The 20,293-nt window shown below is 41.1% G+C and overlaps 1 protein-coding gene across 3 annotated transcripts in view; it reads right to left on the bottom strand.

Annotated features, from left to right (window-relative positions):
- ITGA1 (integrin subunit alpha 1) overlaps positions 1 to 20,293 on the bottom strand; it is a 131,542-nt gene that overhangs the window by 4,514 nt on the left and 106,735 nt on the right. For all 3 annotated transcript variants that reach the window (XM_061617663.1, XM_061617672.1, XM_061617682.1), the window contains 7 exons: positions 13,131 to 13,207; positions 11,783 to 11,872; positions 7,073 to 7,175; positions 5,850 to 5,963; positions 3,592 to 3,696; positions 1,584 to 1,688; positions 444 to 536 (listed from right to left, as the gene is read on the bottom strand). In XM_061617663.1, coding sequence (XP_061473647.1) covers positions 444 to 536; positions 1,584 to 1,688; positions 3,592 to 3,696; positions 5,850 to 5,963; positions 7,073 to 7,175; positions 11,783 to 11,872; positions 13,131 to 13,207 — 687 coding nt within the window. The remainder of the gene's footprint in view (positions 1 to 443; positions 537 to 1,583; positions 1,689 to 3,591; positions 3,697 to 5,849; positions 5,964 to 7,072; positions 7,176 to 11,782; positions 11,873 to 13,130; positions 13,208 to 20,293) is intronic.

The raw sequence follows: 20,293 nt of genomic DNA, 5'->3' as shown, positions 1-20,293 counted from the left end.
CCAGAGAAGTATCTTGTAAATAAATGATCAGCTAGCCTACATGTTTACTTGGAAGTAAGGTAACTGGTTCATACTGCCTAATACATATACTTATATGGCAGCCTCTTTCAACAAGCCTTGTAAGTTGAGACCTTATCCCAGTCTGCGTCTGTGTTGGAATTGCTTTTTAATATATTTTTAACCTTTTTTTTAAAGATGTCTTGAAAGCTTTTTTAAAAAAACATGTTTTTTAAAGATGTTTTGTTTTAATGTATTTTAAAGTCTGTTTTTATGATGTTTTAAACTGTTTTTAGTGCTTTTGTTTGCCGCCCTGGGCTCCTGCTGGAGGTAGGGCAGGATATAAATCAAATAATTAATAATAAATAAATAAATAAATAATTTTTCTGCCTTAATTGATTTGTGGATTGAGCTTCCAGTGTTTGGAAGAGTCTAGCAGGACTTACCTCTATCCGTTCATTTTCTTTTTTCAAGATTAGTAATGAGTTTTCACTCCTAAGTAATGCTCTTACAGTGACCTCTGCACTGTGAAGATTTGCCTAGAATAAAACAGAGGTGACACTGTTTATATGCAATTTGATGAGGTTTCATTTTCCATAGGTGAATCAGAATAGAATATGATTTCTTCTTCTCAAAAGGGATATTATTTTAAAAACTGTAGAATACTGATCAGACAGCTGTTTGGAAGGCAGCTTGAGAACTGTAGTTCTCACTACACACTTTGACACGTTGACACCCCCACCTTGACATGTAGCCCCCCAGAAGATTGGCCATGGACCTATGTGGTCCTAAGATTGAAAAAAGTTTATGACATTGTCTGCTGTCTCACTAAGGTTGTCTTGGAAATTGCTCCTTGTCTTGCTAAATAGCTCCCCTTCCTTCCTGGGAAGGAATTGCCAGGCAAAATTGGGAATCTGAGTGCAGGTTAGATATTATTCCTGCTGTACATTGCTCATTCATGACAGTGCTTGCGTTAGGATGAGCAGAAGGAAATAGGAAGGAGTGAGAAAAGAGAATCCTTTTTCTTCTTACATGAAGACAAAGTGATATCTAAATGAAAAGAAAAAAATGGACTGCCTTCAAGTTGATCCTGACTTATGGCGACCCTATGAATAGGGTTTTCATGGTAAGCGGTATTCAGAGGGGGTTTACCATTGCCTCCCTCTGAGGCTAGTCCTCCCCAGCTGGCTAGGGCCTGCTCAGCTTGCCACTGCTACACAAGCCAGCCCCTTCCTTGCCCGCGACTGCCAGCTGGGGGACAACTGAGCTCCTTGGGACTATGCAGCTTGCCCACGGCTGCACAGGTGGCAGGGCACGTAACACCCTGAGCCACTTACTGTGGGGATGATCTTTAGCTGGCTCTTGACACCCAGGAGACACAAGCAGGGATTTGAACTCACACACTCTGGACTCCCAGCCAGGCTCTCCTCCCCACTGTGCTACACCAGCTGTCCATCAAGAGAAAGTTATATCTAAATTTTTGCTAATAGATACATGGGCCAGTTATAATACATAGTGAATAATCATGATAGTGACATAATATTGTTTCATATTCATGACTGTGATGAAAGTGGGGGCTCACTTACCTTTATAAAGGTAGGTTTCCAGATTCGGAATGAAATGTTCACCTGAGTTACATTAGATGGGGTCACTGTACAGTTAATAGATTCGCAATGATATGAATCACAGTTCTGTTTGAAGGATCACAGACAGATAGTATTAATGAAACATCTGTAAAACATGACTGCCAAGAGTAACATGTCTTAAGATATCCTGACAACAGTCTTCTTCGCCGCATTGAAATAAATGTCATTCAGCATTTATTAGATATCATTTCTATTAAAATTTATACATAGTAGAAGCCATATAGAGTGTGTGGGACAAGAGGGCCCACAGACTCTAGGAAGCCCACCAAACCTGAAAATCATCTTAAATTAGTATATGGAATAATTTTATCATATGTGGCAGTTATATAGTAATTTCGGTTTGCTTTTATTTTTTCATTGATGAGTTTGCTCGTCTCAAAGCAAGCATTTGAGTTGAAAAGTTGTGAATTTTCTTTGAAAAACTTTAAAGTTATTGATATCAAAATACATATTGTAATTAATTGTTTTGTCAAGTCAGTATTATGTATCAAAATGCATTATGACATAAGCTTTCATAGATTAGAGTCCACTCCATCAAATACATGAAATGTTGTCCTGAGTTTGCAGGTGTGTGCAGGTATATGCATAGATCTATCTATCTGTCTATCTATCTATGTAGGTAAAACGATTAAAAAATACACACATAGGTACATAGAAAAAAACCATTACAACCAGTAAGGAGAAATGGCCACAAAATGTAAAAAGTCCATTCTGACTGCACTATTTTCCTTACCGTTTACATTTTTTCTTTATATACTCATGTATATTCTAGCCAACTGAGGATAACATTGCATGCATCTGATTACGTGAACTGCATATATATGTTTAAGTGACAATCGCTCTTTGTTGTTTTTGCTGCAACAGACTAATACTGCTATCCCATTTGAAAGAAAAAGCAGTAGAATAAAAAGTGAATCATATACTGAACACTAACAAATGCAACCTTAAGCAGGCCAAGAACTAACAACAAAATCTAGGATTTCATTCATTCTAAGTAGTTACACAGAGACAGAAGTGTTCAGTTAATGAGCATGTCTGATAAAGGGGTTGGTGGCAAAGCCCTATTAAACTCAATGAGATCCAGATTACCCCTAAAGTTTCACACTCATCTAGTCTTTTAACACAGGACAGCAAATCATGAGTAATAAAATAATAAAACAAGGATCTTACATGCTTCAGCATATTTTTCTGTTCATTGCAATGGAAAAATGGTGGAAACCCAAATCCAACAAGCTAAAAGGTTCTCATCACTCAAAATTATAGTCCTATAAACCAAATATTTTGTCTGCTGTATCTAAATAATAGATTTGGCACCCTGGGTTCCTTATGGAGGAAGGGGAGGATATAAATTCAATAGTAGTAGTAGTAGTAGTAGTAGAAGAAGAAGAAGAAGAAGAAGAAGAAGAAGAAGAAGAAGAAGAAGAAGAAGAAGAAGAAGAAGAATTCTGTCAGTGGATCTATTGTAACGACATGTGCTTGTTATCAAAAATGGCTCATTGGGTGGGGTGGAGCTACAATACTAGCCTCCGAGCAGGTGGGTTACTGTTGCTCACTGGGAGGGACAGGGGGAGCAGCAAGGCAGCAGCAAGGGTGGTGCAATGCAAACACACCAGCATTGGCTCTGTGGTACATTTGCAGTGCGCCAACCTCTCCGCTCTTTTGCCACCCCCTTCTCTCTCAGTAAGCAACGGCAACCCACTTGCCTAGAAGTTAGTGTTGTGGCTTTACACCAATCTGAGAGCTGGTTCTGCTTGTTAAGCATCACTCACTATTATGCATAACATTTCCAGAAAGAACAAAGAAAAGTATGACTGATTACAGGTAACAATTAGAGGAACATGTTTTCTAAAATAACCCAAACCGAAACTAGTCATGTCTTTTGACAGTGCTTTTGTGACGACATTCAATTTAAGTCTTTCCAAGCAAACAGAGATTTAGACAGACATACTATTTTTGGATCCTTTAGAGGCGGTCTTATTCTCGATGTCTCAGATGGAGTGCTAGCAGCAATATTTAATGGATTTGTGGAGTGGCTGATGTTACAGTTCACATTCTGTTAAGGAAAAACACATGTGCACAAAACTTTACTAGCAGTCCAAGAAAATTTTAACAGAGTATTTGGATTAAGTGGATTTGACACACAAGGTTGTGTTATATTGCTGGTGTGGTACATTGCATAAAAGATGAGAAAATATGAATTTAAAAGGCAAAATAATTTTAAATGAAAAGATCAGAATAGTTCAGTGCTAAAAAAATACCATAATAAGAAAAAGTTACAGTGAACATGGTAGATTATTGTTAATAATTATTCAACATTTGGTCATATCCAGAGTAGAGCACAAGTAGTTCTATATGCCCAAGTGGGCTTGGGGCTTCGGCCTGTCCAACACAACCTTTAATACTAAGAAAGTCCTTCAAATGTTGGACTACAGGTCCCATCATCATTGATGCTGGCTGGGTATAATGTGAGTAGAAGTCCAACATTATCACGAATCAAAGTGCAATTAGGCTACAATCCTAAATATACTACAGTGGAGTATGTCCTATTGAACTATGAGTGCTCATACTTAGGATCACACAGCAGATGTGGGTTGTATTTTATATTTAAACAAAGTTAAAGCTCTACTTAGGAATTATATTTATTGAGATACTTCTAAACATTTCCCTTATACTGTTGTATTTTAAGGGGATGAGGTGAGGGTGGGGAATGGAGCCACTGAAGACATACTGATGCCTGAAGAGCTGTGTGCATATTTAGCAATGGCAATTAGTTTTAGCTTGCATTTGGAGTTTTAGTTTTTATATGATTATGCCAGTGCATAAGATTGTTTGTATCGTGTATGTTTTATTTTTTCTTTATTGCATTGTATGTTGAGGCTCATTGCATGAGGCAGCTCATAAATATAATGAACAAATAAATGACAAACCTATTATGGCAAAGGGATCTGCTTTTCAAAGGAAAAAAAGTAATTAAAAAACCCTCTTGGATGTACCTAATAGAAGAGTGCACTGACCACTTTTTAAATTTTGTGGTAGAATTGAATGGAATTTGCAGGTAAAATCATTCCTTCTGAGGACATGAATCCAAATTTCAGAAGGATAGCTTTTGGGGTGGGTAAAAAGGAATCATTTAATCTCCCCTAATGTTTTGGTCTGAAAATAGCAGACATGAGAGAACTTGCCAAATTGCATACAAATAGGCAAGTTTGTTACCCAGGAGCACCTCTCTCATATCTGCTATTTCCAGACCAAAACATAAGGGGAGATTAAGTGATTGCAGACAAATAGGCCCCAGTTCTTTTGTGCCGGACACCTTTAAAGTTGATTGAGGGAGCAGGGGAGAGAGAACTAAAATGGATTTGCATTGCAAATTCATTCTTTCCCTATGATTAGAAACTTGACCTGGTAGCCACTACAAAGCTCTCCTTTTCCCCATCATCCCACCCTGGTGTTATTCCGTATGTGGCAAGTTCAGAGACATTTAAGATGGTATCCAACAATTTCTGCTTGCACAACACATAATTCCCCCCTTTCCTCTCCCTGCCTCCTCTCTAAATCTGCACTGGAGGGTTGTGGGAACCCATAGAACAGATTTAGGAGGTGCACAGGGAAGGAAAGGGGGAGTTCCATTGCAGAAACAAAAATTATTGTGCTGATGGAACATTTCAGTTGGATACCTCTCTTAATATCACTTTTAATAGATGCTTATCTGAAGCATTTCTTTGACTTTGGGATTACCGAGACACTACAAAGTGCTTCAGAGGTTCCACTGCAACTCAGGCCACATCATACAAATTCCAGTTTGTATCTCACAAGCCTACAGTCCATCCAAGATGCCTGCTTTGGCTTGGAATTTGGCATTCATTCAAATCCAATGCTCATCCTTAGTACCTAATGTAACTCTTTGGATCTTGACCATAAAGAGGCTAGCAAAAATATTCACCTAATTATAAGATTAATGATCAGGAGGTTCATTTTAAAGAATTATAAAGCTGTATGGGACATCATGGATGTTCTCATTTCTAACCTGAACCAAGCAGGTTTTTCTGTCTCTAAAACCTTCTAGTAATTGTATATCGTTCACTTAGAAAAGTCAAAGAAAAGAGACAAGGAACATGTGTCATTCAAAACATAAAATTCACAGAATGGAGACAAGAAGCTTAATTGAAATTATAGGGCAATATTATTTCTATATACCTAACTTACCTCTGTGAATGATATTGTGGTTAGGTAGAGGATATAGTTTTCTATTGAAGTTAGGTTAGGAAATGAGATTTGCAGTGTAAGCTGTGGCATTGGAAAATGTTCACCTTTTTCAATCTATGGACAAAAAAAGGAAAGTTAATATTTGATTAGCCCTTTCATTCCATGCGAATGTGCTCATCAGTTACAACAGGGAGTGCAATCCTACTCCACAGAAGACCACTTTTGGAAAAGGTCTCCAGTGAGAAGAATGCATGGAACACAGAATATTGCAGGGTCTCCACTAGCTATAGTTTTGTACCTGCCCATAGGATGTTCATAGTTCTTGTGAGCCCAAAGCCTTGCAACATATCAGATGACATTATAACCTGATAAAGGAGAATACAGCTATCATTTAGGTAAAAATATAATAGATTTTGATAAATAAATGGATTAGCTAAGTATGTAAGGTCCAGGGGTTATCTGGCCTAATATGCACCTCCTGGACTAATACACAGAGGTATCAATACGTAACCAGGACAAGTTTTCTTCACTTTTGCTTTATTTGCAATTTAATTTTGAATATCTCCATGAGCAGGCCTTTCAACATTGAACATAAGGCAAATTGAATATGAAAAGTAGGCAAAATGAATAATAAGAACAATAACTAGAGTAGCCTCCATTTTCTAATATTGTATTGCATATTCATTGTGGCAGGTTCTATGGGTGATGATTTGGAAAGTTTCTAAGGCTGAAAAATGACACTGACTGACCAGCTGGTGCTCTAAAAGATTCAAGTGATGATAATAATTAATAAATATTAATAATAATATGATGATGATAATTATATTTATTAACCACCCAGGGTGGGTTATAACAACACAAGTAGTACAATTTAAAACTAAATAAAAACCACACATGCATAACAAAAACTAGACATTATTTCACAATTATAAAGTAGATCACAAAAATATTTTTCAGCTCTCAAATACTAGGGTAGGTTTACACAGAATTTTGTTTACATTTTTTAAAAAAGAACAGCAATCAGTCATTTTTATTTTATTTTTATTTCTTTTATTTAACAACATTTATGTACCACTAAATTGTGAAAAACCTCTGAGCAGTTTACAAGCAACATTAAAATTATCAATAAAAACAGTTAAAAACAAATAATGAAAAGCATTTAAAATGATTGCAATTATTAAAAATGATTAAAAACCATTTAAATTTTGCATGCTTTTTCTTACCATGTAGTTTATGTTAACTTCATCTCCAATGTTCTCAGTGGAGTTAATACGGTCAGGAATTGTATCATTTGCAGCTATAACGATATGAAATGAACTGGGATCTCTAAAAAATAAATAAACAAAATAATATTTGATATAGCTATTTAGAGTTATCAAAGTATCTCACATATGTTATTACACATATTCTTACAACAACCTTGAAAGGTAGATCAGTATAATTATACCCACATTTTACAGTGGTGGTGGGAATGATGAGAAAACACAAAGCAGTAATGAAACAACAACAAAAAAGATATTTAACTGCCAGTAATATATGACAAATACACATGGAGAGGACTATTATGCTCTACTTTGGACTTTCCATAGGCTGCTGTGGGAAGAGAATACTAAACTAGATAAACCTTTAATCTGATCCAGCAGGGCTTATTTTATGCTGGATAGAAGACATTTTGTCTTTTTGCTTCAGATGCAAACATCTATAGGGCTGGAATCCTAAATATGCTTACTAGGGAGCAAGCCTAGTAGTGGAGCTTACATCTACATCATGCATGGGATTATGCTGCCAGACTGCAATCCTATACCTATGCGGGAGCAAGCCCCATTTGATGTTGCTTATTTCTGAGTAGATATCTCCATAGGATAAACAGTTACAGCTCATATAATGGGTTGTTTTCATGCTGACAATGTATGTGGAATGACAATGACTGTGTGCTGAACCTACTGAAATAAACATTAATACAAGTAATAATAGGATTTCGTACATAGGGTTACCATGTCTCCGTTTTTTGGCCAGAGTCTCCGGTTTTTTGGGGGGGCCCTCCGGCTCTCTGGCTAGCACCCCTTAATCTCCAGACTCTCAGCTTCAATTCAAAAAAAAAATTAAGTTTCTAGGTGGTCTGGTTCCCGAGATATACACCAAAACGTCAGCCGCTGCCCCCCGTGACTGTTTAATCTATTTAACTGATACGATGCTGAAGCTGGTTCCTAGTTTCCAGTTCCTTATTTGCTTGAAAGTTCAAAACACTAAAAAAGAAGAGTTGACAGCTACAGCAACTTCAAACCAAACTTAACATGTCTCTGAACCCCAAAATATATGTTGGGGTACCCTGTATGATATATCACTGTGATCGGGGTACTCTCCCCGTCAAGAATAACAATACAATTATGCAATGAAAATCATCAGGCTTCTGATATTATCATAAATACATAATGATGTCATAAAATCATAAAAAATAAGTAACTGGGGGTGCCCACCCCAAACTCTGCTCTGGGCCAGGACAAATCATATATCCCAGGAAAGGGGAGGGTGTCCTCTATGAGATGCCACTGCGTCCCGCCTGGCTCAGAGCTTCTCCTGGGTGCAGGGGAAGGATGAGGGCATCTACGCAAAATCAAAGTAGACCAAAACATACAGGAAAAAATAAGTAACTGGGGGTGCCCACCTCAAAATCTGCTCTGGGCCAGGACAAATCATACACCCCATGAAAGGGGAGGGTATCCTCTATGAGATGCCACTGTGTCCTGCCTGGCCCAGAGCTTCTGCTGGGTGCAGGGCACAGAGGAGGGCATCTATACAAAACCAAAGCAGAAAAAGACATACAGGGGGAAAAAGTAACTGGGGGTGCCCACCTCAAACTCTGCTCTCGGCCAGGACAAATCATATACCCTAGGAAAGGGGAGGGTGTCCTCTAAGAGATGCCACTGCATCCTGCCTGGCCCAGAGCTTCTGCTGGGCGCAGGGGAAGGATCAGGGCATCTATGCAAAATCAAAGCAGACCAAAACATACAGGAAAAAATAAGTAACTGGGGGTGCGTACCCCAAGATCTGCTCTGGACCAGGACAAATCATATACCCCAGGAAAGGGGAGGGTGTCCTCTACGAGATGCCAGTGCATCCTGTCCAGCCCAGAGCTTCTGCTGGGCACTGGGCATGCACGGCTACATCAATGCAAAATCAAAATGGACAAAAACACATAGAAAATTAAGTAACTGGGAGTACCCATCCCAAGATCTGCTCTGGGACAGGACAAATCATACACCCCATGAAAGGGGAGGGTATCCTCTATGAGATGCCACTGTGTCCTGCCTGGCCCAGAGCTTCTGCTGGGTGCAGGGCACAGAGGAGGGCATCTATACAAAACCAAAGCAGAAAAAGACATACAGGGGGAAAAAGTAACTGGGGGTGCCCACCCCAAACTCTGCTCTGGGCCAGGACAAATCATATACCCTAGGAAAGGGGAGGGTGTCCTCTAAGAGATGCCACTGCATCCTGCCTGGCCCAGAGCTTCTGCTGGGCGCAGGGGAAGGATCAGGGCATCTATGCAAAATCAAAGCAGACCAAAACATACAGGAAAAAATAAGTAACTGGGGGTGCGTACCCCAAGATCTGCTCTGGACCAGGACAAATCATATACCCCAGGAAAGGGGAGGGTGTCCTCTACGAGATGCCAGTGCATCCTGTCCAGCCCAGAGCTTCTGCTGGGCACTGGGCATGCACGGCTACATCAATGCAAAATCAAAATGGACAAAAACACATAGAAAATTAAGTAACTGGGAGTACCCATCCCAAGATCTGCTCTGGGACAGGACAAATCATATACCCCAGGAAAGGGGAGGGTATCCTTTACGAGACCCCACTGTGTCTCGCCTGGCCCAGAGCTTCTGCTGGGCACAGGGCACAGATGAGGGCATCTATACAAAATCAAAGCAGAAAAAGACATACAGGAAAAATAAGTAACTGAGGGTGCCCACCCCAAAATCTGCTCTGGGCCAGGACAAATCATACACCCCATGAAAGGGGAGGGTGTCCTCTATGAGATGCCACTGTGTCCCGCCTGGCCCAGAGCTTCTGCTGGGCGCAGGGGAAGGATGAGGGCATCTATGCAGACAGAAAGGGTAGAGCATCTTCTTACTCTTATTTCTCAGACCTCTTTCTGAAGTGAAGGGTCAAATCTGTAAAGAAGTTTGGAAAAGCCACATTAAAAGATAAGGGCAGGGCATCCCAGGCAGGGGGTTGCCAACCCTGCTTGGATATGGATGTCTTTGCAGAGGATCCCTAGTCAAGCTTTACCAACAGCACAATCCAAACTATATCTACTCAGAAGTAAGTCCTGTTGAGTTCTATGGGGGCTTAGTCCCTTAGTATGTGTGTTTAGAATTGCAGCCTTCAGGGGCATCCATCTTTACTCCCGAATGCTCCCATCTAACATCTCCACAACACTAGACTCCTTTCTTCCTACAGTGACCTTCTGGTGCCTGGCCTGGCCTGAAGGCACTTAAACCCTTCTTGCCGAAAGCAAGTAGGCTAGATTAAATGTTCCCTACCCAGGCTCCATCTTTTAGCTAAGATGTCTAAGCTTAATTTCCAGTCAGATATTGTACGCTCCAAGCAACTGTGATTGATGCTTAATGTATCATGCTTAATGACATCACTTGGGCCCGCCCCATGACATCACTTGGGCCCGCCCCTAAAATCTCAGGTTTTGGGATGCTTCTGACCTGGCAACCCTATTTTGTACATAGTTCTTTTATTCTAGCTGAGGAAAATATAAGTCCAATACTCACAAACGCCTACTCACTAAAAAGGTAGGGTAGGTGTTGTAGGAATATTGAGAACTACTCCAAGATAGGACTACTTCTATTGGCAGTGTTCACTGTTGAAACATTTCACTCCTGGCCATCTAGTCCTTTAGGAAAGGCCCTCCTAGCTCAGCGATAGAACATCTGTTTTGCATGCAGAAGGTCCCAGGTTCAGTCTGTGCCATCTCCAGGTGGGGATGGGAAAGAGTCTCTGAATGAACCCCTGAAGAGCTGCTCCAACTGTGGCCACTGTGAGAACAGGATGCTGGACAGATGGGCCACTGGCCTGATCCAGCAGGTTCTTCTTATGTTCAACAACAGATGGCTGTCCAGCCTCTGCTTAAACACCTCCAGTGAGGGAGAGCCCATCACCTGCTAAGGAATGCTGCTTCACTGTTGAACATCTACCACCATTAGGAAATTTCTCCTTATGCTTATATGAAATCTGCTTCCCTGCAATTTCCACCCATTAGTTATGAAAACAGTTTAATCATCTGAGTTGACAGCCCTTCAGATATCTGAAGGCAGATATCACATCTTCCCTAAGTCTTCGCTTCTGCAGGATAAATATGAGAGTCTTACTTGTCATTGGTGACAGTGTAGTTCCCCACCCAATATATATATATACAGTGTTGATCAGTACTTCACAGAGACATGGGATCATGTCATGCGTAAAATAGATACTATACAGTGCAAACAAAGTAAGAATAGCGACTCATGACTGATACAAAGCTTGAAAACGTGGCATTTTCTGAATCTTTAGCAAAGCAGCCATACTTTCTGGTTTTCTGGGCAATATTCCAATTTTACAGTGCTACAGTGTATAACATGGATTCTTTCTTTGGCAAATTCTGGCAGCCATAGTAGTTCTGGAAATAATTTCTGTAACACTAGGGAAGCATTGGAGCAGACAGCAATCTAATTCACACCCAGTTTAAATCAAGGCATTTAAATGTAAGCTGACATGTTCAATTAAATCACACAACATTAGTTTAAATTCTAATTCTAAAGATTAACCAGTTAAACCCTCTTTACTTCAAACTTAGCATGCGGCTTTTTGGCTTTCTATCAAATCAGGATCTAGACCATCTCTGGTAAATAATGTAAGACAGAAAATATATACAGATGCACCTTTTAAATATTAATCCGCTTTCATATTTTACTGGCATTGCAATACTTCCTCTGTTGTCTGCAAGGGTCTCTTCAAGTTCATCACTGTCACTAAAAAGAAATTGGTAAGATCAATGTATTATTATTATTATTACTATTATTATCAGTATTATTATTACTATTATTACTACTATTATTATTAATCCATTTTATATCCCACCTTTCTACTCGAAGAGGCCCAGGGCAGCAATCCATCCCCTACATACAGGTCAGGTTTCCTTAGATTTCGATGCTTGGTGTTGTGGGTTAAAACAACAGTAACACATCTACTTCATCTAACACAAGGGAGAGGGCCTTCTCAGTGGTGGCTTCCAAATTATGGAATGTTTTCCCTGATGAGGTGTGCCTGGCGCCAACACTGTTATCTTTTTGGTACCAGGTCAACAATTTCCTCTTCTCCCAGGCATTTTAGCCTGTGTTTTTAAATTGCTTTTTTAAAAATGTGTTTTTAAATTTGTATATTTGTTTTGAATGTTTTTAATTGTTGTAAACTGCCCAGAGAGCTTTGGCTATGGGGCGGTATACAAATGCAATAAATAAATAAACAAACAATACTTTTCCATTGTTTTAAATTATGACAATTTTGAACACACAATGAGGTATGTGTCCAACAAATGAGGGTATATCGGACTAAGCTCCACATCCAGGTGTGTAACAAACATGAAGACAAACATAAAACTGTTTGGCTCCCCAAGAATTTTAATCTCTGTAATTTCCTGTAACAACCAATATTGCATGCAAAGATAAAATGAATACAGTTGACCTGTTATTTGAACCTCAGGTCTCAGCTTGACTGTGACATTAAATTGTGTTAACGTATATATCAGTGTTGTGAATGCTTTTCAAGGGACAGCTATGAAACCAAATGCACTTGCACAAAAATGGTTGGAACCAAGGCCAACACCAGCCCGCTGTGGTCCCCTACATCCCCCCATGTGTGTGCGCACACACATGCATGCACTCAGATACACGTGGATGTGTCACCTTGCACATCAGTGAGCATGCCTGCCATCACTCAAGATGCCCCCACTATCATCTTGGATGATGGCAGGCACGCATACTAATGTGCAAGGTGGTGCAACCGGATGTATTTAAGTGCACACCAGCTGTACACATGTGCAGGGGCAATATCAGTTGGGAGAATAGAGGTCTCCCTCTGCAATCCATGCCACCATCTGGTTGTAGCTCATGACACAATACAGGCAGGGATTGTGGAGCAGGAGCTCTGCCCTCCCAGCCCCAGCTGCAGGGGCCCTTGGCCAGTGCCTGACTTGGCCACCCACTGGCACCAGGACTGGTTGGAACTAACCTGGTGACAGAAAACTGGATCACAGTATTTTCCAGAAGTGATGATACATTGAACTGGAATGCTATTTCGAAGAAAATCTAAATGAAAAGATTATAAGTGCATAAAAATAACAGTGCTTAAAATTATTTGAAATAAATTTCAAAATTATAAAATGATGCTAACAGAAATAGAATGCAGTTTATCATCACTCCCCAGTCCCAGGGTATGGTCTGAAGGCACCTTGCTGAAGCTAAGTAGGTCTGGATCTGGTTAGTGCCTGGAAGGGTAACTGCTTGGGAACCACATATACACTACCTTAAGTTTCATGATGGAAGAATTGCAGGATATAAATATAATAAATACATAAAATGGGTTGTATTTAGCTAAGTCCTACTCAGAGTTTGTTGTTATTGTTATGTGCCTTCAAGTCGATTACAATTTATGGCGACCCTATGAATCAGTGACCTCCAAGAGCATCTGTCATGAACCACCCTGTTCAGAACTTGTAAGTTCAGGTCTGTGGCTTCCTTGATGGAATCAATCCATTCCTTGTTTGGCCTTCCTCTTTTTCTACTCCCTTCTGTTTTTCCCAGCATTATTGTCTTTTCTAGAGAATCATGTCTTCTCATTATGTGTCCAAAGTATGATAACCTCAGTTTCCTCATTTTAGCTTCTAGTGATAGCTCTGGTTTAATTTGTTCACACCCAATTATTTGTCTTTTTCGCAGTCCATGGTATGCGCAAAGCTCTCCTCCAGCACCACATTTCAAATGAGTTGATTTGTCTCTTATCTGCCTTTTTCACTGTCCAACTTTCACATCCATACATAGAGATCGGGAATACCATGGCCTGACTGACTACTCAGAGTAAACCCACTGAAATTAGCAAACAAACTAGTAAATGGGTCTACTCTGAGTAGGACTAGTACTGAATACCATCCCAGGTGCCTTATGTAAACAGTAAATCAGGGGTGGTATGTGAGAGGACTAGAGATCCATCCCTTAGAGCCTGAGAGCTATACAACAACATTGCCCTCATGTTGCCAGTAAATGTTATCAGGAGATGTAGGCACAATCCCTTATAATTCAGAATTGGGTGTTGGTCTGAAAAGAACGGCACTACCTCCAAATCAAAGTTGACTCTCAAGTATAGATGTGTATCTAAACGTCTCCAGTAGTAGAAGAAAAGATTTTAGAATGTGAAAATGAAAAGAGGCATACAGTAGTTATGTTCCATTTATGATCTCTCTCTCTCTCTCTGTGTGTGTGTGTGTGTGCGTGTGTGTGTGTGAGAGAGAGGGGGTGGAAGGGAGGAGAGGAAATTACTTTAGTGTAATGTACTGCTGTATTTACAGCCACATTTGCACTTTACATTGAAAGCAGTATGATACCACTTTCTCATGGTTTCCCCCAAAGAATTCTGGGAACTTTAATTTGTTAAAGATGCTGAGAGTTGTTGGAAATGGAAATGGACTGCCTTCAAGTCAATCCTGACTTATGGTGACCCTATGAATAGGGTTTTCATAGTAAGCGGTATTCAGAGGTGGTTTACCTTTGCCTTCCTCTGAGGCTGAGAGGCAGTGACTGGCCCAAGGTCACCCAGTGAGCTTCATGGCTGTGTGGGGATGCGAACCCTGGTCTCCCAGGTCGTAGTCCAGCACCTTAACCACTACATCACACTGGCTCTCTGAGAGTTGTTAGGAGACCACTATTCCCCTCACAGAACTACAATTCCCAGAGTTCACTAGAAAGAGGGGTTAATTGTTAAACCACTCAGGGAATCTTAGCTCTGCAAGATGAACAGGGGAGTTCCAACAACTTTCAGTACCCTTAACAAACTACAGCTCCCAGGGTTTTTTTGGGGGGGGGGGAAGCCATAAGTGTTAAAATGGTATAAGAGTACTTTAAACGTAAGGCGCAGATGTGGCCTTAGTTGGGTCACTACAATATTATATATACCATGTTGTATCCAATATTTCATGAGGGGAAGGCAGCTCACCCAGTAGGTCTTTCCCTTCTCCCTCTGAAGCCTCCTGTATCAACTTGACAGCATCTCCAGAGGGTTGCAGGGGGGCCCTTCCAGACATCATGGGCCATGTCTTGCAAGGCTGCAGCAAGAGGTAGTAGAATCTTGCACTGCTTGCACAAGGTTTCCGATTTCAACTATTTCCCCCTCCCACAGCAGACCCACAAGATACAGTCCACAATGTATGGGAATCTCATCCCCCCCCCAGAGGATTTTTGGTTGATACAGAGCTTGCCTCCCACTCCTGCAACACTGGATGCAACCCATTCTCTTGCTTGCTTTCAGGATGGAACAGCTGCATGGAGACATTTGCTTCAAATAACCGCAGCATAATTTGGGTTGTTAAAAGGCATTCCATGTACAATGCATAAAGAAGCTACAACTATTTAAGCACATTACTTTTAAGTCTCTGGAGCAGATGATGTGGGAAAGTTTGCTCTCAGCCAATTTAGTGTCAAGAGAACAGTGCTGGGTCACAGAATGAGGATCTGGGAATGAAATGAAATTCCACATAAGTTATTTTCATAAGTTATGAAAAGCCTCATTTAAGTGTGGAATTTCACTACAGAAACAGAGCAGTGAGCTTCATGGTTAATAATAAAGGCAGACAATAATGCTTGAACACATGAGGTCACAAGAGCAGCTGCTGCCAGTCTCAGCCTCAGGGCCTTTCCTGATAATCAAGTCCGGGTGAAGAAAGTCAGATAGACCTAACATTTTAACGTGTTGGGTCATTAATCCCTAGTGATTTTAGACCTCACTGTGAGACTTTAGCAAAACTAGCCAGGGGCTTCTTTAGGCTGTTCTTTGACCCTTGATCCACCATTGTCACTGGAGGCTCAAACGGCCTAGGTGGTTAGGCCCTTTTGGGCACAGATAACCGTGCTCCATGTGCTGGTAACTTCCAGATTAGATTATTGCACTGCACTCTATGTGGGATTGCCTTTGAAGACAACTTGGACACTTTAACTGGTCCAAAATGCAGCAGCCACATTAGTGGATGGGGTTCCATTTAGACGTCACATCACCACTCTTTTTAAAACAGCTGCACTGGTTGCCAGGTGTTCACATTAGTGCTTAAAGCCCTAAATGGCTTAGGCTCCAAATATCTGACAGACTGCCTCCTTCCCTGCAGATCCTCTTGGGTGTTGATATCGGCGGAGGGAAACCTCTTGGGGAGGGGTGGCCTGGGAGAGGAATTTCTCCATGGCAGCCCATAAACTGTGGAATTCTCTACCCCCAGAGGAGTATCTGGCACCTTCATAGTATAACTTTCATCATATGCTGAAGACACACCTCTTTACCCTGGCCTTTGATACTGGAGATATTAGGACCCACCCTATGGATTTTAATACTGTATTTTTACAGTAGGGCCCTGCTTTACAGTACTTCACTTTATGGCGTTTCGCTAATGCAGCGGTCTCAGTTAGACGCAATTAGACTAAAGCCCCACTCATACGGCACTTGTTCCACTTTTACGGCGGTTTTGGGGCGTTGCGCACCATTCTATTCAATGAGTTCCGCTTTACAGCGGGGATCCGGAACATAACCCGCCATATGAGTGGGGCCCTACTGTATATAGTTGTAACCCATCCTGGGACCTTAGGGTAAAAGGCACGTACGAAAGGGCTGTGGCTCAGTGGTAGAACATCTGCCTTGCATGCAGAAGGCCCAAATTCAATCCTTGACATATCTGGGGAGGGCTGGGTGACACTCATGCTTGAAGAGAGAGCCACTATTCCTGAATGCTATGATTATGATTATTATTAACAACAACAACAACAACAACACACAGTTTTACCTTCCACACAAATCTCCTTTCAGGCTGACTACTGTGCTTTCAAACCAAAAAGCTTTCCCCCAGTGATTACTTATGGCCAGGATATTGTGCTATCAGCTTTGAATTTAGGCATAAATGCCTAACCCCAAAGCAAAAAAAAAAAAAAAAAGACCCCATAATATGCCGAACAGGCTTTCAACTGATCATGCAATAAACCTTCAGGCAGAATACAGAAACATAAGGTCTTCTTGTGAGAGAGCCTTTGCATGGGCTAGAGGTGAGTGATCTGTACTGAAATAAATGCATCTTTTCTTTTCTTTTCTTTTCTTTTTGCAGTGTAAATTGTAGGCAGGAGGTCCCAATCCAGATTGGGACTTCAGCAGGAGGCAAAGGGTTAAAGCCTCTCTACCCTCCCCCACCCATGCTAGGATCGGAAGCCAAATGAGGCCCCTGTGCTGGTGGTTTGTGGGGGGAAATGATATCAAGGGGAGAACTGTGCTGCTAAAGCCTTAAGCCTGGAGTAAGGAACGCTTTTCACCTCCCCCTCCCCTGCCAAGGGCTGAATTTCCTCATGGGGAACCCCTTGGAGACCACATGCCAGTGGTGGGCAGGGCAAGAGGCAGAAATGGGTGGAGCAATGACTGTGAATTGTTTCCTTCATCCAGGCGAGTAAGAAGCATGATCAGAGGTCAGGGACACATTGCAGCCAGGTCAAAGCAGGGTGCTAAGCAGGGCCGGTGAAGAGGTATGGCTTACCTGGGAAGAATCCCAAGGGCTGATGGTGAAGCCTGGAGCGCTGCATTTGGCCTCCAGGTCTGAGGCTCCCTATTCCTGCTTTCGGGAATAGTGGCCGTTTTCTAACCCACTGCAGTGAAAATCAGCTTTAAAATATGTGGACCAAGTTTCATGAAGAGAGACAGCTCAGTAAGATTTCTAGTGGTTGGACAAGGAAGGGGCAGGGTTCGAGTCCTTTGCATAGGATAAATGATGCAAGAGAAGGTAAAATGTATAGATTTTTATTTGCATAATTCATGCTGGTTGCAGGATTCAGGATATAGATGTGTGTGTGTGTTTAAAAAAGCAGAGCATACACAACCTTATCTGTAACCTACTTGGCTACGACATTCCTCCCTTTTCCTCCCAGGAAGGAGCCTGTGCAAGGAAAGTTTGTAGCGTGTGCATAATATAGGCCAAAGAGCATTTTTCCTCCCACATATTCCGAAACAAGATATTTTGCTTAAACTTTGTCCATCTGCAGAAATATGCCTCTTCAGTGTCACAAGGACTGGTAGGCAGCTGCTACTGCTAAAAAGATCCCAAGGCAACCACTATATGGTCCTCTGACTTCTGCAACCAGACCCTTTCAGACTTGGGGATTAAACAATAAATAAATACACTGGCTACAGGATGCGGCCTGCAGATATTCTGACCGCCCTGGAAATGACTGTTTATATATTCCCATGTACTCTGTGCTACTGGGATGCAAATTCTGGCACAGTCAGAGCTTCAAAGCAATGTCCAAGGCAAACATCACACAATATTCATTTGGTGCAGTTGTGAAGCCACTTCCTGTGTCCCAAGTGTATGCTTCACAGTTCATTGATGCCACTCAAACTAACCAGGACAGAGAAATTATGTGGTTGGCAAGCAGCGATACCATACACTTGATTCTACAGGCTTACATCTTCAGGCCAGAAGATTACAAATATACTCTCTCAGTATACAATTAAAGGTGAAATAGGAATTACAATCCATTGTGCTGATGGTATGAAAATAGTGTAGTGGTTAAGGTGTTGGACTATGACCTTGGAGACCAGGGTTCGAATCCCCACACAGCCATGAAGCCCACTGGGTGACCTTGGGCCAGTCACTGCCTCTCAGCCTCATGAAAACCCTATTCATTGGGTCGCCATAAGTCGGAATCGACTTGAAGACAGTACAGACAAACAATTCTTCATACTGTACTACTGGGATGTGATCTTGTACATGTCATGTAAGATCTGTCAGGCTCTATCCATACCACATATATACATTCTACAAATTAATTCTACAAATTAAGGGAACCTGAGGGATTCCTGAATGGGGGATTTTCTGGTGGATAGAGCTTGCAGCGCTATTGAGGCTTTTGTGTTGCTGCCAAATGATGAGATGCAATGAGTCATTGACATGATGCAGAGTCCACTCTACTTTCTGATATTATGGTGAGTTGTGGGAAATGAAGCAGGTTGTAAGATGGCTAGAACGGAAATGACATAACACTCACCATGAAGACTCCTAAACATGCAGTGGAGCATGGGATTGTGCCTATTGTGTGGCAGTGAAGGGATACATCTTTGCCTCCGTTGTAACCTTGAGTAGCTGTCTGGCAGAGCTTTTCTGAAAGATTTGGGGTTTAAATGGGGCACTGAAACCTTGGGAGGTCTGCTATGACATGTTTTCTAGGCACTTTAAGGATAAAGTTGCTGGCCTCTGTTTCAGCTGGTGTGCCACCATTTTTCCTAGACAGGGATAGCCTGGTTTATCATGATGGGCCCAACGTTTTCCCCAAGGTCATTCGCTCCTTCCCTCTCTGGCATGGCAGGAGTACAGAAGTTTTCAAATCATGTCTTTTGAAGCTGGCTTATTTTAATAAACCATAGCTAATATTAACCACAGTTTAGGGTTGAGACATAATGCTAAACTGTGGTTAATTGAAATGCTTCCAGTCTTTCCCCTTTCATCCATGCCAGAGGAGGAGAGGAGTGGGGGATGCAGATTCCTAAGGGAATATTAGACTTGTCAGGAAAAAATGTAGTTTATTGTGACTTCAGAAAACAGAGTAAGCTTGTCAATATCACTTTTCAACTCAAGGTAGGTGTTCAGAAAAAAAAAAAAGCAGAAAGCAGCCCAAATGTTTTCTTGGAAATTAAACTGGTAAGATATTGTGATGCATTTAATAGAAACAGAGGAAACTACCATATAATGAATTTAAAGATTATAACACAAAATAATATAACTCTGTATTCTCTACACTAGGATTTCACATAGAGGTCTCTCCCAGCCCTACGTGGAGATGTTGGGGATTGACCCTGAGACCTTCTGCATGCAAAATACATGCTCTGTTGATCTATGGCCCTTTTCACCAATGAAAAGTATCATTTCCTGTATTTAATATTTGTATGAAGAAAAAGTAACATAGGAAGCATCTCTATTTACTCAAGGCTTTACAAAGGTGAACATTCAGGTTCTGTTCTTGTATGTTATCAACTGTTTTATGTATCTATGCTTGTTTAACATTATGGCATTTTAACTGATATTATCTGCCAAGGATGGGGTGTAAAGATGAGATATACAAATTTTGATTTATTACAATGAAATCAACACATAAATATATGTCTTG

This window comes from Rhineura floridana, chromosome 1 (assembly GCF_030035675.1).
Source record: "Rhineura floridana isolate rRhiFlo1 chromosome 1, rRhiFlo1.hap2, whole genome shotgun sequence".
Lineage (NCBI taxonomy): Eukaryota > Metazoa > Chordata > Lepidosauria > Squamata > Rhineuridae > Rhineura > Rhineura floridana.
The sequence above is the reverse complement of the archived record's forward strand: the minus strand, read 5'-3'. Positions and strand labels throughout refer to the sequence as shown.